Raw genomic sequence first — 24,752 nt, forward strand, 5'->3', positions numbered from 1 at the left:
GGCCTTCTCTCTGTGAAGAGGAGATACTCACAGTATTGACGCCATGGCCCTGGAGAGGCTGGAAGGCCATGGGTGTATAGCAAGGGGCAGTGCTTCGCTCAGAGGGAGCCTCAGTACATGTGAACCATTGTTGTTATTCTAGAGCTTGGAATTCAGAATCAGAATCAGGTTGGGTTTCACTCACAAGGTCACATGGATACAGCTCAGTCCTAGATGTAGCTTTAGCTGAATCCTGAGCAGAGCCTCCAGGTTGAGGGGTCTGTGAAGTGCTCCTGGCTTTCAGGACTGAGTAAGCCTCTGCTCTCTCTTCTCTGGGGCTGCCTCTCCATTCTTCTGGGGCTTGGGGGAGCAAGGGGTGCTGCTTCCAGCCATGGGACTGCACTGAAACTCGGTATTTATTGCTTGTCTGGGGCACCTCCTTATGGCACCTATTTCCTTAGCCATTACCACGTGTCTGCTATGTGCTGGGCACTGTAATGGTTGCTAGGCCAGTGCAGAGATAGATCCAATTTGGACCCCATCCTCGAAGATCTTACAGTTCAACCACGAGGATAAGACATGTGTGACTGGGCCATTTATCAGCTGATAATTATTTATTGACTGCCTACCATGTGCAAGATGCTGTATAAGACATTGATTCAAGCACGGCCATAGAAATCCAGGGGAGGGAGAAATGATGGTGGTTTAGTCATACTCATCTAACCTAGTGCCTGGCTTCCAGGAATGCTGATGAGATGGATGGGGCTGGTTGGATGTTTGGTTGTCAGGGAAGGTTTCACAGAATAGGAGAACAAGCCGAGGACACTGCTGAATAGAATCTACTCACTGGAGAAGATACTGCAAAGATATGGTCCTCCGGTTCATCTGAGAGGCTGTGAGGCAATCTAGCTGATGTGAGGGTTCCTGTAGGGCAAGTGGAAAATTCAAATGGAAATGGGGTCCAAGAAAGAAAGGGAAAAGCATGAAGGATGCTGGGAGCTTACTCTCTCTGTTGTCTTTACACAAAGGTCCCTCTGGGTTTACTTTCCATTTGAGTCCTTTTGATAGAAACCCAGGAGCCAAAACCTACTTCTCTATTCTAGGAAAAACATCAGTGCAAGCGCAACAGCTGATCCTCAGGCTCAGAGACAGGGAGGATTCTGGAGTGGACGGGACTAGGGTGAACTGGGAAACACAGCCCTATCTAAAAGGGGGCAGCCACTGCTCGGTTCAAACTAGATGCTGGAGGCAAGAACCTCGGCCTGCTGTTTCCAGCTCTTTTGATGGATCGAAAGCTGGAAACCTGTTTGGTTTTTTCTTTAATGGAATCTCCCAATGTTAAATATCAACTCAAATTTTGTTAGTTTTATTTCTTTTTTGGCCGTGCCACGTGGCACATGGGATCCTAGTTCCCCGGCCAGGGATGGAAACTGTGCCCCCTGCGTTGGAAGCACAGAGTCTTAACTACTGGACCGCCAGGGAAGTCCCAACTTGAATTTTGAAAAGAAACTCTGCGACCATTGAAACACATTTTCCAACTGTAGCTATCAGTCTATAACCTCTATTTAGGGAACCAAGAGAGATGAGGTTAGAAAGATGGGCTGAAGCGAAGTTTCAAATGGCCTTGAATGCCATGCTTAGAGAGGTCTGACTTAAGCCTATAGACAACTTCAGTTTGATAGACTAAAAGGGCTGTTTGAACAGGGGAGTGGCTTGATGCAAGGGTTTGGGGGCAACTGGAGTAAAGTGGGGAGGTGTGGCATATGAAATAACAGGGGAAGTAGTCAGGATTGAAGGTTACTGCAACAACGCAGGTTTGCAGCAATGCAAGCTGAAAGATGGTGGCAGTGGGACTGGAAAGATAGGTTGGGGGAAAAAAAAAAGACAAAGACTAACAAGATGATAAGGAAAAGATGGGGGAAGCAGAGGGGGTGGCAGGAGAAAAGATAACTGGGAGTTCCAACTCGACTTGGAATGAACCAGCTCTCTCGCAAAGAGAAAAGGCCAACCAGCTTGGTTTCAGGCCTGCTGAGTTGAAAGAAGTTAGCCTGATGCTAACCCACCACCCGAATGCTGAGCCGGTAATGAGTCCGCGGGCCAGAGCACCGCGGCGCGGTCCTGGCTCCGCTCCTGGCCCCCTGAGGGTCTGGGACAAGCCCGTTTATAAATTGACTTTATAAGTCAGTTGCCTACAAAATGGGGGTGATGCCGCCGACTTCTCAGGTAGGTTGTGGGCGTTAAGCAGGAGGCGGACGGGGCCGCACTTGGGAGCGGGGAGGAACGAGCGAACGCAGTCTTACCCCGGGCTCTGGAACGTTCGAGGTCTCGGGGAGGGGCCGGCGAGGGCCCCGGCGGGCGACCGGGCTGCTGGCCCTTCCAGGAGAAACAGCCGCCCGCCCGGCGCCTCCCCGGCCCAGCCTGCGGTGGAAAGACCACAAGCCTCCCGGGCGGCCAAGTTCAGGGGCACCACCCCCCACTCCCCGCACCCCGGTGGGCCCCTGGTCTGCGCGGGCCGGCCCTCCCCTCCCCAGCTCAGTCCCCGCTTTCTGGAGCCCTGCCCCTCCTCCCGTCCGCAGCTCATCCTCCCCGCGGGGAGGCCCAGGCCGAGGCGGGGTCCGAGCGCCGCAGCCCGCAGCCAGCCCGCCCGATTCCCGAGTCCCGACACCGCCGGAAGCGCATTTTCCTCCCGCCCCCAGCGCGGCCGCTCTAGGAACCCGGGGTGCAGGCTTCTCAGTGGGAATAACCCCTTCGGCCCCGGCAAGTGAAATCGGCTTCTGGAGGAATTGGTACACTTGCTCCCTGAGAAGGGTTGAGTTGCCTGGTGCTCACTCCGGGGGACGTTTTGATGATTCTGGTGCCTAGATCAGGAGGGCGAAGCCCAGCTGCCTCGGTTTCTATCCCAGCTCGGCTGAGGTCATTTCACCTCTCTGAGCCTTGGCTTTCTTACCTGCAAACATAACCAAGCTAGCTCAAAGGCTTGCTGTAAGGATTCAATGAATTAATACATGTAAGCACTTAAAAGTGTGCTTGACACATAATAAGTGCTCAATAAATGCTAGCCAACGTCATTATTATTACTATTATTACTGCTGTCTTTTTTAAAAGGTCTGTCGGTAGAGGGTCAGTTTTGTGACACAAGAATAAGGAACACGGTAGAGACAATAGTAAGGGCTGCTATTGATTGAGGACCTTCTTGCTAGGTTACTTACAGACCTTATCTCTATGGCCTTAGGGCAATTCTGTGAAGGGAGTATTATTCTTTGTCCCATTTTATAGGTAACTGAGTGTATGTCAGAGTCTGATTTGAACTCAGATCCCTCTGGTTCCAGGGCACATGCTCTTCTTCTCCTCCACACTGCGTCTCTGATATTGAAAACTTTTTCTGGGAATTCCAAACTAAAGCATCAAAACAGACATGATGTCTAGTTAGTCCAGAGCTGAGGAGGCTGTGCAAAATCACCTAATTCCTCCAACGGGACAAAAGTCAATAATGAAGGGAACTGCCCCGGGATGGACACCATCCTTGCCTAAAGAAAAGGATCTTGTGACCTTAGAAAGGAGCAAGTTGCGCAGATTCCCCTGGAGGTCCATTGCAGTGGGTACGATTCCTGGTGCCGGAACTAAGATCCCGCATGCCATATGGTGCGGCCAAAAAATAGGAGAAAAAAAAAGCAAGTTGTAGACGTCCAAAGAGAGAAAGGCGTTGAGCATACATTTTAAGGATAAATTAAAACCATGTTTTTATGTGCAAAAACAATTACCATCCAGCCTGCCCTTTCACACACCCTGTGGAAACCTCAGGGGCCAGTTTGACTGGCCGTTCCTTCCTGCTTCAACTCCTCAGGGTCCCTCTGGGCAGTTTTCACTGGGCTCTAGCACTTAGTACTACTAAAGGTCCTTAGAGTGTGTGGAAGCCTGGAGGACGTGGGCGGCTGTTCTTTCTTCCTTTCATTCTCTAGGGATTTAGCAACTAGACAGGCATGCAGGAGAGCAGCCCAGGAGAGGGTGGGCCTGGAAGCTGTGAGTGAAAGGGGTGAGAGGCAATGGGAGATGAGGAACTGAAGTTGGTGGGCACCAACTTTCTTCCCCTCCTCCTCCCCATGTCCTTAGGCACGCCGCTCCCTCTGTCTGGTTGAAGCTTTGAGAGGGCTAGACATTGTCCATCTTGTCGCTTCTGCAAGAAAGAGGGGGGCTTTCCCAGGATCACTCCACAAGTTAATGGTTTAGTCAGGACTGCTTAGGACATGAATACCTCATTTAATATACCCAAGGCAGGAAAAGTAGCGTGAGGCCACACTGGTTCAAAGACCATACACACTTTCTCCAGTAAGGAAAACCATGTCCATACAATACAGGGGAGATGTTTTCTAATAATTTTTCCTTTTCACTTCTTTTTTTTCTTTTTTTTTTTTGCGGTACGTGGGCCTCTCACTGTTGTGGCCTCTCCCGTTGCGGAGCACAGGCTCTGGACACGCAGGCTCAGCGGCCATGGCTCACGGGCCCAGCTGCTCCGTGACATGTGGGATCTTCCCGGACTGGGACACGAACCCGCGTCCCCTGCATCTGCAGGCGGACTCTCAACCACTGTGCCACCAGGGAAGCCCTCACTTCTTTTCATAGTTTGAAAAAAAAATTCAAATGGTATAAAAAGATAAAAGTGCAAAGCCAGCCAGCCTCCTGCCTCTGACTGCCCCATCCCCTATCAACACCTGCTGAGGTGAGCATGTTACCAATTTCTTATGTATCTTTCTAGAGATACTTTATGCATATGCAAGCATCTCCTTTTAGAAAAACATAAAAGTGATAGCACACTGTAGATACTTGCTTTTCCCCTGGATTTTTCACATAGCAACATTTTTTTAAAATAAATTTTAAAATTTTATTTATTTATTGTTTCTGGCTGCATTGAGTCTTCGTTGCTGCGCGCGGGCTTTTTTCTCTGGTTGTGGCGAGTAGGGGCTACTCTTCGTTGCGGTTCATGGGCTTCTCATTGTGGTGGCTTCTCTTGTTGCGGAGCACAGGCTCTAGGCGTGTGGGCTTCAGTAGTTATGGCACATGGGCTCAGTAGTTGTGGCGCATGGGCTTAGCTGCTCTGCAGCATACGGGATCTTCCTGGACCAGGGATCAAACCCGTGTCCCCTGCACTGGTAGGTGGATTCTCAACCACTGCGCCACCAAGAAGCCCTCACATAGCAACATATTTTGGAGAATGTTTCGAGTCAGTTTGTACATAACTAGTTCATTTATTTTCACAGCTGCTGAGTATACCATTATATGGATATGCCATAATTTATTTAATCAGTTCCCCTATTGGTGGACATGTAGATTATTCACAGTCTTTTGCTATAAAAACAACATTTCAGTGCATATGATTGTGCATACATCTTTGTGTGCACGTGTCACCAAGCCTGTAGGATCTAGAAATGGAATTGTTGGGTCAAAGGGTGTGGGCATTTTGAATTTTGATCAGTGTAGCAAATTTCTCCTTCCTCCAAAGAGGCAGTGCAGATGTATCCTCTTATTAATCATGTTTGAGAGGTCTGTTTCTCCACAAAGTATATAATCAGACTATTTATATTTGATAACTTCTTAGGTTAAAAACAGTGTTTCATGGTTGTTTTTATTTGCATTACGAGGTTTTTTCTTTTATAAATTTATTTATTTTATTTATTTATTTCTGGCTGCGTTGGGCCTTTGTTGCTGCACGCGGGCTTTCTCTAGTTGCGGCGAGTGGGGTCTAGTCTTCGTTGCGGTGCACGTGCTTCTCATTGTGGTGGCTTCTCTTGTTGCGGAGCACGGGCTCTAGGTGAGCAGGCTTGAGTAGCTGTGGCACGCAGGCTCAGTAGTTGTGGCTCACAGGCTTAGTTGCTCTGTGGCATGTAGGATCTTCCCGGACCAGGGATCGAACCTATGTCCTCTGCATTGGCAGGCGGATTCTTAACCACTGTGCCACCAGGAAAGTCCCTGAGGTTTGTTTTATAACCAACACTGGTGAGAGAAAATTGAAACCTGACATTGGAGGTGTGAGATTTTAAGAAAGCATCATGCTGCTTTGAACTAAGTCACGTCTGATCTGACTTGGATGAAGAAATTGAGAAAATTTGCCAATGAGCTCTAAGCCACCTGACTCCTTGGAGAAGAGGTACAAAAGACAGACAAATGAAATCATGATTTTCAAAAGAGGGGAAAGATATCAGTAACACAAACCAACGGCCAGGAATCTTGATGTTTAACTCAGCTAGAATTCTAAACCAGACCATCAAATGGATGATTTGTGAGTACAATGGCATGGTGTAGGGAAGAGGAAGGACACTGAGTCCTATCAGACTGCAATAATCACAGCTTTTACCTAACAGGGTGACCTTGGGCAAGCTACTTCATATATCTCTGAACTTCCACTTCTTCAGCATAAAATAGGGGCAGTAATAGCCATGTGCCAGAGTTACGGCAAAAACTAAAATAACTCATGGAAAATGCTTGGCACAAAAGATATCAGTGGGAGTTCCCTGGCGGTCCAGTGGTTAGGACTTGGGGCTTTCACTGCCGTGGGCCTGGGTTCAATCCCTGGTCCAGCAACTAAGATCCCACAAGCTGCACAGTGTGCCTGGAAAAAAAAAAAAAGATATTAGTTAAAGTGGAAGGAAGGAGGTCAAACCTGAGCCCTCTGAGGTTATAGGCCCTAGACATCTGAGGAAAGGGGAAGAAAGCTGGACAGATGATCTGGAGATAGAACAGCTGTAAGCCAGAGCAGCTTGATTGCCCCTGTAAAAGGCAGTATTTTGCAAATCTAGTGATCAGATCTCAAGGGTGAAAAACCAGACAAACAAAACCTCCAAATACTATCCCCCTTAAAGCTTGAAACAAAACCATCTTCTTATCAGTTGGGTATTTCTAGGGCCACCAATGTTTCATTTTTTGTGAATGGCCCCTGGAGACGACAAGGAAGAGGTACAGTGTATCTAATCTGCCAACCCCCAAAAAAAGCCTAAAGATGTATGTTGTAGTTAATCCCCCTATTGGGATTATGAGCGGGATGTGTGATTTGTAATAGTGTCTTTAAAACCGGCTGCATTTATGGCAGCCATGCTGCTTATCATGCCCCGTCGGAGCTGTGTTTGCCATCTGTCTCTGTGTTGGACTGGATCCAGAATTAGGGGATGGGTTGAAGACATGGCCCTCGGCATCTCAAAATGTCATCTTGATGAGGACTCACCGGAGAACTTTCTCCCAAACCTCACATGAGTTTTGTAACCAATATTTGCTTCAGCCTCTAGAAAGCACAGCAAATCTGTAACCCACTTTTAGTAGTTATAAACAGAGCTTTATACATATGTATTGTATACCAACCCTGGATTCATGTTATCATTTCACCCCTTATTTTCTCTTTGCCATTTTATTTTTTATCTTGATCATGATACCCTACTACTGCTACTGTCAGTAATTATGGCCAGCGTTTTAGCGGCTGTGAGGCTTACTAGATGCCAGGCACCTGTTGCAATGCTTCAAGTCTTTGTTGAAACCAAGCAAGATACAAATAAAGAAACAAACACAACTGCCAGGTTCCCTCATCTCTCTTATGGTACCAACTTAAAGGGGTCATTTTAATATTTGAGGACATAAATCTTAGAGAAAGGCTGCATATCTTTGACTTCATAGTTCTGCTTATGAAGCTGTATTTGGAAATAAACAGACCTACAAAGCAAAACAAGAACCTCTCAGCAGTCAGAAGGCGTCAGTCAGGGAATTCCCTGGTGGTCCAGTGGTTAGGACTCTGTGCTTCCACGGCAGGGGGCCTGGGTTTGAGCGCTGGTCAGGGAGCTAAGATCCCGCAAGCTGCTCACCGTGGCCAAAAAACGAAAAAGAAAAATGAGTCAAATTGAAGGAAACATATCAAATAAATAATAGTACAGTGGGTACCCAGATGTGGCAAAGGTGTTAAGTAGAACTTAGGAATCCCTGAGGTCAGACCCAGACAAAGGTGAGGGCAGTCATCTAGGAGACACTGTAGTCAGGGAAGGAAAGGGTAGGATTTAGCTGGATTTCGAAGGAGAGAAGCCCCAGTCTTAAAGCTGGGAAATCCAAGACTTCACAGTTGATCTGTGGCCTAGAACATGTTATCTGACTTGTTTGAAGTCCCATTCCCTTGTGAGTAAAAAGAGGATGATAATACTTGCCTCTCAAAGGTAGAAACAAATGCCTTCATGTGAATGAAAGTATAAGTTGTAAAATGCTTACTCAATGTGAGCTACTATCAGGGCCTAGATTTAAGTTGGCTGGTATTTGATCAGGACCCTGCAGACAGACCAGACTCAGCTACGTGGACAGGAGGAGGGGAAGTGCTTTAGAGCAGAGGGAGGGAGTCAGGGTTTGGTGAAAGGCCCAGAAGCAGGACAGCCCTTACTCTGTCAGGGGATGGGTGGGGTGGAGCCCTTGGTACGTGGGAGGGTGGGGATTACCTGTGAGGGAGGCAGAAAGGCTGCGTTCAGATAGGGCCAGGCCCTCCGGGGGTTTGAACTTCACTGTTCTACAGGCATAGTTCTAGGTTCCTTGGGGGATGTCAATCAGGCTTCAAACTTTTGAGAGCTTCCCGATTTTTTTAAAAGAATTTTAATGTGTGTGACAATATAATACTCTCCTCCATCTGTCTTCAACCTCCTTTCCCTTGCTTAGGCCCCAGTAGAGCATTTGTTCCCAGGGCTGATGGGAACCTCTCCAGAAGGTTAGTCCATGTGTCACATATGGATAGGAAATCAGTTGAATCGACCTAATTTGACTCGGATTAGTACAAACCTGAAAAGGAAATCAACTTTTTTTTTTAATCCCACAATCTCCACTCCTAACCTTCCATTTAAAAAGTGGTTGTGGGCTTCCCTGGTGGCGCAGCGGTTGGGAGTCCGCCTGTCGATGCAGGGGATGCAGGTTCGTGCCCCGGTCCGGGGGGATCTCACGTGCCGTGGAGCGGCTGGGACCGTGAGCCGTGGCTGCTGGGCCTGCGCGTCCAGAGCTTGCGCTCCTCCGCAACGGCAGAGGCCACAACAGTGAGAGGCCCGCGTACCACAAAAAAAAAAAAAAAAAAAAAAAAGTGGTTGGTTTTTTTTTTCTCTAAATTGGAAATCATCAAACAGAACAAAAGATTACAAAGCTAAGTCTTGCTCTTACTTCAGATTCTCACTTCTCCTCCCCAGAAGTAACTCTTTCCGGGTACTTACGCAAACTCCCCAGAATAGTCAAGATATACACAAAAGTTATTCACAGAGTCGGACTCTTGCTGTTGGAGAACATCTGAGTGACCATGTCATTTTGCAGAGGTGGTAACTGAGGCCCTGAAAGCTTAGCGACTAGAGTTAGTTCAGATCATACCTTAATGCAAATATTGGGTTTCAAAACAGTATACAAAGATTTCATTTCTCTTCATTTGTATTATATATATATAATATACACACATATATATAATATACACATTTACTTAATATATAAGTTAATTTTATTTACACAATGATATATGTGGTCTTCAGTAGCTTAATCAAAGTTATTTTACCTTTATAAAAATAGAAAAGTTCCGTAATTTCCAAAAATTAAAAAAACAAACAAACCATCTCTGTTGAGGATGAGGACCATGGAGTCATTCTGAGGGCAAACACTGCAGTGCCTTTGGGGAGACCCATGGGCACCAGATGGGTGGGGAGAAGTAAAGGACACTGGAAGCAGGACAGCTGGCTGGAAAGTCACTGTGGTAATTCAGGAATGAGAACCAGGGGGTTGCAGTGGCCCGGGGCAGGCGGATGGAAGAGCTGGATGGACTCAGCAGGGGTGCCATAGGCCTGAGGACCTACTGGCTAAGGGGTACAGAAGATGGACCCCCCAGGCTTGGTATCGTGTAGGGAAAAGGAGCCGGTGAATCTGGGATGAGGGCGAAGTGGACGGGTCTGTTCGGCAGATGGAGAGAAAGAGCTAAGGCTTTGAGGATGGGGCAGAGCTGGGCAGCTAACAGCTAAGGGTTTGGAACTGACCACATGCAACAGGAGATTTCTGAGGAAGAGAATGTAAAGGAAGGACTTGGTTCTGAGCTCAGGGGACACGGTGGTCGGGAGGCACCAGGAGGGAAGGACTTGTTGTGACAAAGCCTTAGGAGCCACCGTTGGCACTTGAGCAGTTCCTGAGTCTGGAATCTCAGACTCTCAGAGGTGGAAGGGACCCCCAGGTCCCCAGACCCAGCTCTTGTCCCGCATTTGAGAACCACGTTCCTGAATAGCAGCTCCCAATGTTCCCTGTGGGCACGCATATCTCCGCGGAAGAAGGCCCCATCCATTCCTGGTGGCAGCATCTGGCAGTCTTTCTGCCTGTGGTTAGACAGCTGTCCTGGTGACAAGGTGCCTGCGGTGGTGAGGTGAGTGGCCTCCTCCAGCTTCACCTTCCCAGTCCTTGCATCCTGCCCTGAGAGCGTCCCCATCCATACAGCAGGGGATTGGAGTGTCTAGTCGTGGCCCCAAGTCCTCCCAGATTACTCAGGACATTACCCAGATTTCCAGACTCCTGGCTCTCCTGCCCACCAGGCTGAGGGCTGTGCCCTCTGATGAGGAAGACTGAGGCAGACGTGGCTAGAGTTGGTCAGCTCCAAATTCTTGCATCATCTCATTTAACCCTTCCGTCCCTTGGAAACCAAGGCTCATCCTCTTTCCAAAGAAGAGGAAGTTAAATCTCCAAGAGGCAAAGTGACTTGCCCAAGATCATCCTGGCAGTGAGGATGGAGCAGGGTTTGGATCAGGATCTACCTCCAGGACCTCACTGCCCTCAAAGCAACCTGGGCCTCGGGGCACAAGGCCCTGTATTAAGGGGCCATGTGGGAGGCTCGTGAGCTGTGACCAAGAAGAACGTGGCGGTGGGTTGTCCATGAAAGGCAGGGAGTCAATCCAATCCTCATCCTTCCAGGAATTCCCCTGCCAGGAGGGTCTCCTTCACGGCCACTGTGCCAGCTGACTATAGGCAACAGGACAGCACACTGTCGTCTATAGTCAGAGCGCCCTTTGCCTCCCTTAGAAGCAGGACAGGAAACTTTCTGGAAAATGGCTTGGCCCATCCAGAGTGCCCTGCCCTTCCCTATTCCTCTCTCCAGCTTGTGGAGCAAGATGAGGAGAGAATGGCAGGGCTGAGAGGCTTACTCTGTGGTCCCAGAAACACACACAGACACACACACAGACACACACACACACACACGCAGCCAACCTGAGCCCTGATGGTTCTGAAGTCAGCATGCCTGGGTTTGAATCCATCTCTGTCACTAGTAAGCTGTGTACAAGTGACTTACTCTATCCTCAAATAATAATAATATTGGTTTCATGAGTTGTTTTGAAGGTTCATGGAGTTACTACATGTAAACCCTTGGAACAGTGCCCAGCATGTAGTGAATAATCAAAGGAACTACGTCAGCAGACATCATCCTATTTATTACTCTGAACCTGGTAGACACAGATCAAGGGGTACAGAATCAATAGCTACAGTTAAGTGGGTGCTGGAGCATCAACAGTGAAAGATGATTAACATCCTGAAACCACCTTTCAGCCTCACAGTTGGGGAATACAAGAGGAGTGACAAGGATTGTGACAAACTGGAAAGCCCGTGCCCCTCTAAAGAAGGAAGCTACCGCCCAGCCAGTTGTTGCCATGTGAAAATTTGGGTGATGTTGCCACATCTTCGGATTTTCCAAAATTTGAATTTTTATGTGAAATGTACCAATTTTTAAATGTGGCAATTAATTCAGTTTTTAAAAAACCCCAAAACCTTGTAGGCCAGATTCAACTCTTCTGTGAGCCTCCAGGGTACAGCTTTCCTGTAGACTTACTGCCCCACAGCCAGGTCAGGCTTTTGCAGCCCTGGGAGGGCAGAAGAGAGCCTTGAGGGCGGGATCTGCCCGCAAGCCTCTCTGATCCGAAGTCGGCCTCCTTCTCACCTGTCCCTCAGAGCAAAGGGGAGAGTGGGGATGTCTGGGAACGAATGTGATTGTGCAGTGGAGGCTCTGCCCAACACTACCCCATCTGTCTAGCCTAGGGATTAATCCAGAAACAGATGGAAGAGGCAGAAGGATGACTTCATTCCACACACTGAGCACCTACTACCTGCCATTACTGTTCTAGGTGCAGTGGAGACAGCAGTGATTACAAGAGGCCAGGCCCCTGCGCTGATGGAGCAGATCTTAACCCCTGTGTGTGCGGGAGGGGAAGGCAGTGCCAGAGGTGATGCGTGCTTCGGAGAAACAGAGCAGGGGAAGGGAAGCCAGGAGGAGCAAAGGCCCTGAGGCTTGACTGAGGTGTCAAAGGTGACAGAAGCCAAGGATAAGATGGAGATATGCCTGCTAGGGAAGGTGGAAGGAGACAGCTCTGATAAGGAGCAGAGGCAGGGCCAGCAGGGCCTCTTCTGCTGGTCACACTCTCTAAACCGCATATGTAGCCCCAGAGGACTTGCCTCCCCTTAGCAATTTCTGACAGTTTGTTCCTCCCCTCACTCCCTCACATCTCTGGACAGATAGCCCTTTTCACATTCTCTTTGTGAATGTGATTTGTAATTCCTTTGTGTTTATCACACACACACAAACACACACAATCAAACCTCTTGAGTTCTTGAGGGTAGAGAGCCCAATTTTTGTTCAGCTCTGAGGTCTCCCTGCCGTTATGTTCCCCACAGTGCCCAGAAATAATAGGCTTCCATATACCGATGTGTTAAACTGAAATAATGGCATGGCTTAAGCACGTTCCCTCACTTCTCACACCTTAGTTTCCTCTCCTGTAAAATGGGGATAATCATTGATTGTGATGAGGAGGAAAAGAGAAAAAGGCTATAAAAATTGGGGGCCTAAATAACCTGGACTTGAGGCCACCAGGGTTTTTCTCTTGCTCTGAGTTGGGTGCCCCTGGGGCTACTGGGAAACGTTCTTGCCCTCCTCCCTCCTGCCACCACGGGGCCTGAGTTTCCTCCTCTGAGGGGAGCTAACTGGGGAAGAGGGGCCAGCACACACTTCCCAGTGAGGCTGGGGCTAGGGACACAGGGCTGCCACAAATCTCTCGTGGCTGCGCTGGTCCCCTCAGCCCAAATGCTTGTTGCTGTGACTTCTTATTTCATCTAAGCCATTTTTGGTCTGTAGGATGTTCCGTCTCCAGGTCTGTCCTGCCAGCCCTGGCTCCCACCCCATAATCCAGGCATCCAGGACCCATGCGTGGGTCTGAGTCCCAACAAAGGCAGGCCCCGGAGACCAGCAGCCAACAAATCTGAGATAGGGCTTTCTGGGAGCGGCAGGCGGAGCCCCTGTGAAATGGAGGGTGGCCATAAATCCGGAGCCCCTCACTGGTATCTGGGTTCCCCCGAGAACTGGCTTCCACTGGAGACGGAGAGAGGGGCGTCGTCTCAGCCACCTCCCTGCTTCCCGTCCTCTTTTTCTCCCAGGCTGTGGGAGGCAAAGGGTTAAATCCCATAGAGCTGATGCTCTGACTCCAGGCTAGAGGGGCCCGGGAAGCTGGGGTCACTTCCTGCTCCGTCCCAGTCACCCTGAACTGGTCCCCGGGTCCTCAGCCTGGGATCACCCCTTGAGAAGGACCCCAGAGTCCTCGGCATCTAGCCCGCCCCCCGAGGCAGGGCATTCAAGGGGTTAAGTCCCCTGGGGCTGGATTCTGCCTTCCGGCCTTTCCCAGACCCCAGAGCCGTGAGTTGGGGGCGCCTGGGTTCCCGGGGGGTTGGCCCGGAGGGCCCGGGACGGCCGCCGGGGAACAATGGGGCGCAAGAGGCAGGGGCCGGGCGCGGGACTGAGCCCCCTCCCCCGCCCCCGGGCCGCCCGGGTTAGGGGTGGGGGCCGGGAAGGGGCCGTGAGGGCCGAGGATTCTGGGAAGAGCGCGAGGGTCTGGCTGTGGGGGAGGGGAGGGCGTGAGCATTCTGGGAAGAGGGAATTCGGCCTGGCGGGCCGGGCTGGGGGCCGGGGCGCCGCGGGAGAGCCGGGAATCCTGGGTGCCCCGGGCGGGGGAGGGGAGGATGCCAGGCTCGGGGTTGGGAGCCAGAAGGAGGGTCGTGGGGACCGGCTGGAGCAGAAGTCCAGGGTCCGGGCTGGTGTGGGCGTCGGGGGGCCGGGGCCAGGGTGGCTGTATTCCCGCGGCTGCCTCCATGTCAGGGTCACCCTGGGCCGCTCTCCACACCTCTCTGTGAGGCAGCCTCCTCCTCTCCTTCCCTCCCTCCCTCCCTCCGCAGTGGGGCTGGCCTGAGGTCGAGGCCGCTGCAGGCCGAAGCACTTCTTGCCTCCCTCCTTCTCCCCACTTTGATACTCCATGTCGGCCTTGTCATTAACCCCTTCCCTTCTACCCTGGATCGCTGAGTTTGAATTTCTCGAGAGACGATCGTGGTACATAAATTCTTACCTGTCCTCAGCAAACACAGCAGGCCTCTTCAACATAGTCAGGCAGCCCCCAGCTTGGCAGAAGTCCCTGCTTCCACCTTCCCAAAGACACTTACAGATGGGGGTGGGGGATTCTCATAGCCTAAGGAGCTGCGGAGATGAAGAAGTTCATTTACTTCCTAACATCTAAGCCCTCTCTCTCCTACTGCTGTTTGGCAGGCTTCAGCTAGCTCCTGCTTCACTTTGGTCACCACCCTGCTGCCTTCTCACAAGTCCTTGCACCACCGCCCCCATACACACAGTGGTCATCCCACACGGCCACTCAAAGCCCAGGCCCTCCCCAGGGTCTCTCTGGGGAGTTCTTCTCCTAGCACTTAACTCCTGTGGCCCTGTTCCCTCATCATGGAATCATATGACTGTCTCTGGAGTGACAGCTGCCTGTGTTTTACTCTGAACTCCTGCTCCTCTGCTGCCATCCCCTTTAAAGGCATTGGACCAAACAGGTTTTCTAGGAGCAAGGGGCATCTCATTCATTCATCTTTTGTTCATTCAAAATTTATTGAGCACCTATTACGTGTTAGGGATGGGATACAGCAGTAACGAAAGAGAAGATGGATTAGAGGAAGGGGTACCAGGATGGGAGTGGTAGTGGAAGCCTTCAGTGGGGAGTACTCTGTTTCGAGTTCACAGCTACAGATTGTCAGGATCCAACCCCTCCTTTTACAGCCAGGGAAACCTCTTGATCCCAGGAATTTCTCCATCCCGTTCCCATGGCCAGCAGGCTCTGTCTGAGCTTCTTTCCCCAGCTGCCCACGTTTATGAGTTTCACATGACTTTCAAGGTCACTTCCCTCTCTTAGAGGCTGCGACAAGCCAGACACAGAGCCTTGCATATCTGGTCTTAGCTCTGCCACTTCCCAGCCTGTGACCTTGGAGAAATCTCCCTGGGCATTGATTTCCTAATCTGGAAAATGGACAGCCTGATTCCTGGGTCTCCTCACAGGACTGTGGGGAAGATGGGGTGCGACAATGAGGACAGCACAGCGGGCACTGTGTCAGCTAGCTGTCAGCTGCCAGGTGGTCTCCACACACTCATCCCGCCTCTCTTTTCCTTTCCAATTCCCTCTCAAGGTAGTTCCTGCAGAAGCCCCCGATGGCTTTAAACTGCCCCCTCTCCCTACCTCTGGCCCGAGCTTCGACCTTCTTTCTGTGCTTGGATAACGGGAAAGTGCCCCAGTCTTTTGGAGGGCCCTGTCCCCTCAGGGAAATCAGGGTGGTTACTTTCTTTTTTTAACTCTTTAAGTGTTCCAGGCAGTCTTGGTTGTCTATGGGGCTCATAAGGAAAGTTTATTGGTCCCAATTAGCAGCCCCATTAAGGAGGAAAATTAGAGTCTTTAATGAACTTCCTCTGATTAGCAAAATAACAGGTTTCCCAGCCTCTGGGCATCAGAGGGGTAGGGTGAGAGCCTGCTTCCCCTGTGGGTGTCAGATAATACCTCTCCAGCCCCCAGTGTGGGTTCAAAGGGTTATGACTGATGAGCTTTTAATTACACTCTTAAATTCACCTACTTGCTTAGTTGTGATCTTAAGATCTGGAGCAAGAATCTGGCCTGCGGGGGCGGGGTGGGGGGAGGGGTGTGGGCGCGGTGAGAACTGATGCCCAGAAAAATGGGGAGGTAGGAGACTGCAGTTCAGATCAGGAGAAATAGGGGCTGGGGGGTGGGCAGGTGGGGGAGTGGGGCTGGGGGAGTAAAGGAAGGCGGGAGGTCAGCTCCCATGGTGTGCTCTCTCCCCTCCCCTCCCCTCCCCAGGGTCCCTGGAGCACTGGGCAGTCCTGAGTTCTGGGATGGAGCCCGAGGCAGCGCTGTGGGGCCCTGATCTGCAGGGTCCTGAGCTGAGCCCCGACGATGCTCATCGAGGTGAGGGACACAAGAAGGGACTGCGGTCCTGACAAGACAGTAGCCCCAGTTCAGGGAGGGGCGCAGACTCTGGGGGAAACCCAGGGGAGGGAAGTGATGCTCGGCCCGTGTTCTGAAAGGAAATGGGGGCTGGAGACTCCCTTTCTCTCTGTAGGTGCCGACAGTGGGAACGAAGAGGAGAGCCCTCAGCAGGAAAGTTCTGGGGAGGAGGTCATCTTGGGAGATCCAACTCAGAGTCCAGAATTCAAGGACCCACCAGAGATGCCCCTGGAGACACCCTCCCAGGATCCCTCAGTCCCCCAGGACCCCCCGGCCCCGCTGGGTCACTCCAACCCCTCAGACCACCAGACCCCTCTGGACCCCCCAACCCCCGAGGTAGTCCCGACCCCGTCTGACTGGACCAAGGCCTGTGAGGCCAGTTGGCAGTGGGGGACTCTGACCACCTGGAACAGCCCCCCGGTGGTCCCGGCCAACGAGCCCAGCCTGCGGGAGCTGGTGCAAGGCCGCCCTTCCGGGGCCGAGAAGCCCTACATCTGCAACGAGTGCGGCAAGAGCTTCAGCCAGTGGTCCAAGCTGCTGCGGCACCAGCGCATCCACACAGGCGAGCGGCCCAACACCTGCTCCGAGTGCGGCAAGAGCTTCACGCAGAGCTCACACCTGGTGCAGCACCAGCGCACGCACACGGGCGAGAAGCCCTACAAGTGCCCCGACTGCGGCAAGTGCTTCAGCTGGAGCTCCAACCTGGTGCAGCACCAGCGCACGCACACGGGCGAGAAGCCCTACAAGTGCACCGAGTGCGAGAAGGCCTTCACCCAGAGCACCAACCTCATCAAGCACCAGCGCTCTCACACGGGCGAGAAGCCGTACAAGTGCGGCGAGTGCCGGCGGGCTTTCTACCGCAGCTCGGACCTCATCCAGCACCAGGCCACCCACACGGGCGAGAAGCCCTACAAGTGCCCCGAGTGCGGCAAGCGCTTCGGCCAGAACCACAACCTCCTCAAGCACCAGAAGATCCACGCCGGCGAGAAGCCGTACCGCTGCACCGAGTGCGGCAAGAGCTTCATCCAGAGCTCGGAGCTGACCCAGCACCAGCGCACGCACACCGGAGAGAAGCCCTACGAGTGCCTGGAGTGCGGCAAGAGCTTCGGCCACAGCTCCACCCTCATCAAGCACCAGCGGACTCACCTGCGCGAGGACCCGTTCAAGTGCCCGGTGTGCGGCAAGACCTTCACGCTGAGCGCCACGCTGCTGCGGCACCAGCGCACACACACGGGCGAGCGGCCCTACAAGTGCCCCGAGTGCGGCAAGAGCTTCAGTGTCAGCTCCAACCTCATCAATCACCAGCGCATCCACCGCGGCGAGCGGCCCTACATCTGTGCCGACTGCGGCAAGAGCTTCATCATGAGCTCCACCCTCATCCGCCACCAGCGCATCCACACCGGCGAGAAGCCCTACAAGTGCTCCGATTGCGGCAAGAGCTTCATCCGCAGCTCCCACCTCATCCAGCACCGGCGCACGCACACGGGCGAGAAGCCCTACAAGTGCCCCGAGTGCGGCAAGAGCTTCAGCCAGAGCTCGAACCTCATTACGCACGTGCGCACCCACATGGATGAGAACCTCTTCGTGTGCTCCGACTGCGGGAAGGCCTTCTTGGAGGCGCACGAGCTGGAGCAGCATCGAGTGATCCATGAAAGGGGCAAGACCCCCGCCCGAAGAGCTCAGGGCGACAGCCTCCTGGGGCTCGGGGACCCTGCCCTGCTGACCCCACCCCCTGGAGCCAAACCACACAAGTGTCTCGTCTGCGGAAAGGGGTTCAATGACGAGGGCATTTTCATGCAGCATCAGAGGATCCATATTGGAGAAAACCCCTACAAAAATTCAGATGGCCTCCCTGCACACTCCGCCCCCAAGCCGCCTCAGTTTCGACCCCCCAGGCTCCCTTTTGGAGGAAATTCCTATCCAGGTGCGGCGGAGGGCAGAGCTGACCCCCCAGGACAGCCCTTTAAAATGCCTGATGGGCAGGAGAGCTTCAGCCAAAGGCTGGGTCTGCTGTCCTCCAAGTCCTACATCTGTTCCCACTGTGGAGAAAGCTTTTTGGATCGCGCTGTCCTCCTTCAACATCAGCTCACCCACGGCAACGAAAAGCCCTTTCTCTTTCCTGATTATAGGATTGGCCTAGGGGAAGGGGCAGGGCCCAGTCCCTTCCTAAGTGGAAAGCCCTTTAAATGCCCCGAATGCAAAAAAAGCTTTGGCCTCAGCTCCGAGCTGCTGCTGCACCAGAAAGTCCACGCCGGCGGGAAACCCCAGAAGAGTCCGGAGCTGGGGAAGAGCTCTTCGGTCCTCCTGGAGCACCTCAGGAGCCCGCTGGGGGCCAGACCCTACAGCTGCTCAGATTGTGGGGCCTCCTTCCTCGATCGCCTAGCCCTCATCCGGCACCAGGAGACCCATACCCAAGAAAAGTCCCCCAAACCTGAGGACCCCCACCCAGAGCCAGCCACCCTGTCCACAGGCCAGGAAAATGAGGAGGAAGCCCCCATCCCCACAGAGAGCAGCAGCCACGGGGAAGGGGGAAGCCCCAAAACCCTTTTGGAAGAAAAGCCCTATTTGTGCCCCGAGTGTGGAGACGGCTTCACAGAAGTCGCAGCCCTCCTCCTCCATAGGAGCTGCCACCCAGGGGTCACCCTGTGAAATGGGTCTGGAGACCAGGGGCCTCTCTTCCCTGAGAGGAACACTGGATCTCCCCAAAAATTATGTGGGGAAAGGAGGAAAACTCTTTCAGATTGTAGCGAGGCAGAGGATAAAGAATGGTGGGTAAAAATAGTGCTTTTACATCAGTGATGAGAAACCCTTTAAAATTGTTGGTGGGAACCACTTATACGGCAGTAGAGAAAAACTGTTGGGTTAGAAACCCTATAAATACGTAGGAAAAAAAAGCCCTTTAAGTCTGTAGCAGAAAAACCCTATAAACCATAGTGGATAAAAGCCCTATTAATTGTAGGAAGAGGTCCCAATATGTCTCTAGACAACTCTCTAAAACTGTATTGAAATCCTTGTGAAACTATAGGGTCAGGGAAGTGCAGGGAATATGACAGTGGCGTTGACTTGGGAGGAGTGACCCTTAGAAGGTGTAGAAGAACCTCCCATGAACTTGCATTCTCCCCCCTCGGAGTATATGGGAGGGAACCTCTCTCCCAGAGCCGTGGACAATTACGCTGAGGAAACTGCTCGTCTGGGGAGGAGCGCGGGAATGGGGTGGAACCAGAAAAGGAAGAAAACAGAGGAGAAAAATAAGTGATGAGGAGCCCTCAGATCCACAGAGGAGAAATGACCCAGGAACTAGGAAAAGGTGTAGCTCAGGACACTGGGGGTTCCTTGGGGTACGAGGGCAGCCTTAGATGATTGTGTGTGTGAAAGGAAGAGGCCCATGGAATTCCTGATCAGAAAGAACCCAAAAATGGGGAAGGAAAAAAAAATCCAGCCTTTTTAAAGGCTGAAGTTTGGGGTGCATAAAAGCTTTAAGTATAAGGAGACCACAAAAATTAGGGAGGAAGAGTAGGGGGTTGGTTATAGTGCTTTGAGGAAAGCAGACCAAGGTGGAGAAACTGTTCCGATGGAACCCAACAAACTCCAGGCTGCCCAGTCTTCCCTGTCTCCAGGAGCTTGTTAAACTACAAGTACAAGCAGATCCCAGCTCAGGCCATGAGGGTTCCCCCCACCCCCAAAGCAGGCAGGACTCCCCTCTCCCCAGCCCAGCTGGGGACGTCTACTCTCAGAGGCCTCCAGGGATGGAGGGTCCCTCCTGCCACGTTCTCAGGTCTCACTGTCAGGAGGCTTCTCCTGAAATCTAACTGCCACCAGTCCTGCTGCAGTGGCAGCCCATTTCCTCAGATTCTGTCCTCAGTCAGAGAGGGAGAACCGCTGCTAGTCGACCTCCAAAGAATAAAGCCCTTCAGAGACTCAAGGCCTGTGTGTGCTTAAATCCTCCCCAGACTTCTCCAAGTCAAGAGAGCTATGTGTGGGCTCTCTGTGGCAACGAGGGACAGCAAGTTGACAGAATAGAGAGCTTTGATTAGCCAGCAACCTGATTTTAAACCTCACTCTTTCATCTGAGCTGTTAGCAAGGCTGCTAGCAGGACAAGCCAGCCTGCACACTGTGATGGGTGTCCAAACGCCCCACAGACTGGACCGTGGGTCCCTGAAGAGTATGGAGACCTGACCACCTGACCACCTCACCCTGGTACCTGGAGCCCTGTGAGGTTGTTAACAACCCAGCCCGACTGTGGGCTTGCAAAGGGACAGATTCCACCCACTTGGCTCCCTTCCTCCTTAGCCAGAAACCTTCAGAGGGAAATGGAAGGATGAGAAACACACTCCCTGGCCAGGCTTGTCTCCAGTCCTCACACACCACACACAGTGACATACTTTCATTAACCCAGCCAAACCCGCTCACATGACTGGGAGTGTGTGGCAGGGGAAACAGACTGTTTTCTTCTAAAATGGTTGGAGAGAGAAAACTCCTGAAACATCTGTAACAAGAACCCCATCCCCTAACCCTAGAGACCCTTAAAGAAGGAGAGGACTCCGTCCAGTGCTGGGTTCAATGGAAGTGCCCACTGACCCCACGCTGGCCCCTGTAACGCACTGTGGTCCTGAAGTAAGAGGACTGAGATGCCAGGTGAGGAGTCACATCCCTGGAGAGGGTGACCCAGCTTCCTACAAACTTGTGGAAGAGACCTCTGATTCCACTACCTAAAAGTTCAAAAGGTGAAAGTCCTTCACCCTTCGTCTATCCTGTTCCCAAAGGGATGACCCTCAAATTCAAAGATCGAAGTCATAGAACGCTGTAGGAGGAAGAAGCGAGGCCTGCTGGGGAGAAGGAAAAGGCAGGCCTTGGATGACTACGGGGAGACCCTTGTTAACATCTGCATAAAGCCCCGCCCCACCCAAGTGCCAGGTCAGAGAGCACCACCAAGAGGGGAGAAGAAGGCTGCCTGCCTCTACTGACAGCATGGACCAAGGGGGTGTCCCTCTGAGACTGAGGAAGAGGAGACGATTCTCCAAGCAGGTTTTTTTCCCTGTAAGATGGCAGCAGAAAGAAACTTCAGTTGTAGAGACAAACCCCTTGTAAAGCTAGAAGCAGATCCTCTCAGAAACAGGTCTGAGGAATCTGTCTCCAGAAGGGTCCTGGAGAGCCCTTGGGGCTCCAGGGTCAGTCCAGGGGAAGATGGTCAGTGTGGTCAAAGGCCGACTGAAGGCCAACCGAGGACTAGGGTGTAGCATACGTAGTAGGACGCTCGCATGTTGTAGGGCGAGGGCCAGAGGTCTTGGCTCCGGTACTGAATGGATGATGTGGACGCGATTAGTTGGGGTCTGGGGTTTCATAGCAAGAAAGGGGGCAGAGTCAGAGAACTTTGGGGTGTCACCTGTTCTCTGTTGCCCACCTCCCCAAACTCTTTTAGCTGGGTACTTTCCTCCCAGAGCAAGCTACATCTTGGGAGGAACTAAACAGGGAACAGGCTGGGGGAGGTGGCAGTGTCGAGTCCCTCTGACCAGCTCAGGCCAAGGCCCAGGGGTCATGGCACTTTCCCACCAGAACTGGGTCTGGAAGGTAGAGCGTAGCCAAACCCTCTCGTTCAACTCCACGCAAGCCTGACTCTTAAGAAGGGCCCTCGTGGAGGAGTGCGACACAGGGTCACAGCGTCATTGGTGAAAGCAGAGGGGAGAATAGAAACTGATCTGAGCTTAGGCTGAAACTTGAAACTGCTATGGATATGGAGGTCAGAAGGGAGCATGGGCATGAATCCTGAATGGTGGGGCAACTCGAAACCATCACAACCAAGAGGTGGGTTCCATGGCACCCGCCCCTCAGGTGAGCAGTCCCGACTCCTTTGCCCCCGTGAGGGAAGCCCCACTCACCTGACTTGTCCCCCCTGGAGTGAAGAGAGGCCCCACTTTTGAGTGTTGTGTGTCAATAACAGTGTTGTGTCACTGGTGGTCATGTTGAATAGTTGAAGAGAATAAAGGGAATAAGATTTCCCAGGTGGTTTCTGTCTTCTCTTTCAAGCCTAGAGCAAGCTGAGAGAGCCCGTCCTCTCCCAGGGCAGCTTCCATGTGTAACCTCAAAAGCTCAGCCCAGCCCCAGGCCGCCCTTGCAGCCCTCTTCCCGGAGGCCTAAAATCCCCATCCAGAGCTTGCTGGTGGGAGCCTGAGGGTTTATGGAGTTTTAAAATCTGCTCCCTTGGGAGACAGGGGCAGAAATGTGTTGAGAAGGTGGCAGAGCCAAGCAGCACGACATGCCGACTTCTGGGTGGCAGCCTGGTGACTCTGGCACTCGCTGGCTCGGGTCCAGCTGTGCTGCCCCAGGGAGGCCTCTTGGGCCCCAACACCTGCACCCTCCCCAGATGGCCACAAGGCAAAGTGCCTAAGATTCTAGTTCCAGAAGCCGGCAGCCACCTCCCCTGGTTCGTCTGGGTCCTGGCCCTGGCCCAGCTCTTCCTCTGGACCAGAGCCTCCTAGCCCCCGAGGAGAGGTGGGTGGTGACCTGGCTCGTCATCTCACTCTCAGGATGTAGCCCGTGAGCCCCCAACGTGTGGAGAGGCTGAGGCTAACAGGAGGCAGCCATTTGCCTAAGATGCGAGGGAAACCAGAATGGCCAGGAGCAAGCTCTGCACCCAACCAAGCCTCTCCTCCCCCACCGCTGGGCCTGCCTGGGCCTGGCCTGGGCTCCACACTGTCTGGGCCAGGCAGGGGTTGCTCCGCTGAATCCGCCTTGCAGGCTTGCCTCAGCGCTATCTCCTGAACCTAGACCTGGCCATGGCCCCTGAGTGGCTGCTTGAGGTCAATACTTGCTCTAACCTGTTGCCTGCCTCTGCCGCAGTCTGCCGGGGGCCCCTGCCCCAGCCAGGAAGCTGTCTCCCCACCTTCCCTGTGCTTCTCTGACCCAGACTCCCAAGGCAGACTCAATTGTCTCTCCTTCCCCTTTTCCATCTGGAAAGCAAAGGGTGGGGGACGGTGGGGAAGGGGGGAAGAGAGGAGGGAATTGCGTTTCACGTAGAAGCGAGTAAAGAAGGCTATTCTATATTCCCTGGGGACACTGAGGTACCTCAGCACAGGAGGATCCTCAGCAAAGTGAGGGGACTACAGGGGAAGAACAGACACTGGAGCACATTGGTTCATACTTAGCAGAAGGGGCTGTGTATCCAGACGTGGTACCTGCCACAGCAGAGGGTCAGGAAACTGGCAGAGGAAGTGACCTGCAGGAACAGGAAATAGTAAGTGTAGGGGCCAGGGGTGTGGTGGGGGATAGAAGGTGCATAACAGTTAGGTGTAGGCTTAGAGCATAGTGGAGTAGAAACTGAGAAAAGGGAGAGAGCAGAGCCTGGAGTGTAGAGCATCCCGTTTGAGTAACTTTGGAATAAGGGCACCATTGGGGGAGAGGGGGTTAAGGAGAGTGATGTGACCTTATCCCCCTCACCCAACCCTGGCCACGAATGATGGTGATTTACCAGGTCTGGAGCTCAGGAAAGAACTGGGTTGGAGGAGTTGGGCCTTAGCAGCCTAGCTGTAGCCATGGTCCTGGATAAACACACCCAGGGAGAGCAGTAGAGTAGAAAGGAGAGGGTCTAGCTTATAGGTAGAGGAGGACCATGAGAAGATAGTAAGTATGAGAAGATAGTAAGCAGGAGAGTGCAGCACCACAGGGCCCAAGGGAAGTTTTAAAGAGAGTGGTTAATGTCAAATGCTCCCCTGGACCCTGTGGCCACAGACAGCAGCCTTAATTCTGGCTAAAACACGTAACTTTGCCACTGAGGCCAGCATCTGCTTACCCTCCGAGGCCAGCCAAGGTCAAGATTGGTTCAGGAGGAGCTTTGGCCTGCCCATCCCAAGGGCCCAGGGTATCACACAGCCACTGAGGTTGTAAGGGATCAAACATCCTGAGTGCAAGGGGCTGACCAGCCCCTAAGGCAGATCCTCCCAGCACTGGGCAGGCTCATTGCAAACCAACGTTTACGGTGAGTTTACTCTGTTCTTCCTGCAGCATCAGTGCTTGCTCTTCCCACAAATTCTGGGATTTTTATCCCACTCCCTTGGTCTGGAGCTTGAGAAAGTGGTTTGGGCATACTTTATTAAGCATGAGGACTCAGAGATTTTAGCCCTACTGGATATGGAGACTAGCCCAGGAGAGATATTTGGGGAGGTGTCGCAGTCACTTGCATTTGTTAAGGAGCTCACGTGGAGGTGACTCCTGGGTAGTGCTCACAGAAGATTGGCGGACCCCGGCCCGCTCCAGGGCGCAGCGCTCCCCTCAGGGCCAGACGGCATCTCTATGATGCAATGTGCTGCGTTTTTTCCCTTTGGCCACCACTGCCGGGAGCCACGGACACCCCCTCGACGGCCCGATGCCATCCCCCGCCACGGCGAGAGCCTCAGCGATCGCGCCCACTGCCGCCAGCCCTGAGCCGGAAGTCACTGTAGCCCCCGTCT

At 52.6% G+C, this 24,752-nt stretch overlaps 1 protein-coding gene across 1 annotated transcript; it reads left to right on the forward strand.

Annotated features, from left to right (window-relative positions):
• Window positions 1-13,511: 13,511 nt before the first annotated feature.
• ZNF629 (zinc finger protein 629) lies at window positions 13,512-22,303 on the forward strand. The gene is made up of 3 exons (XM_082669637.1): window positions 13,512-13,669; window positions 16,161-16,268; window positions 16,423-22,303. Exons 2-3 carry the CDS (start codon window positions 16,196-16,198, stop codon window positions 18,954-18,956), a joined length of 2,607 nt encoding a protein of 868 aa, XP_082525763.1. The 5' UTR covers window positions 13,512-13,669; window positions 16,161-16,195; the 3' UTR covers window positions 18,957-22,303.
• Window positions 22,304-24,752: the final 2,449 nt, after the last annotated feature.

The sequence above is a fragment of the Grampus griseus genome, assembly GCF_964374135.1.
Source record: "Grampus griseus genome assembly, chromosome: 14".
In the NCBI taxonomy this organism is placed as follows: Eukaryota; Metazoa; Chordata; class Mammalia; order Artiodactyla; family Delphinidae; genus Grampus; species Grampus griseus.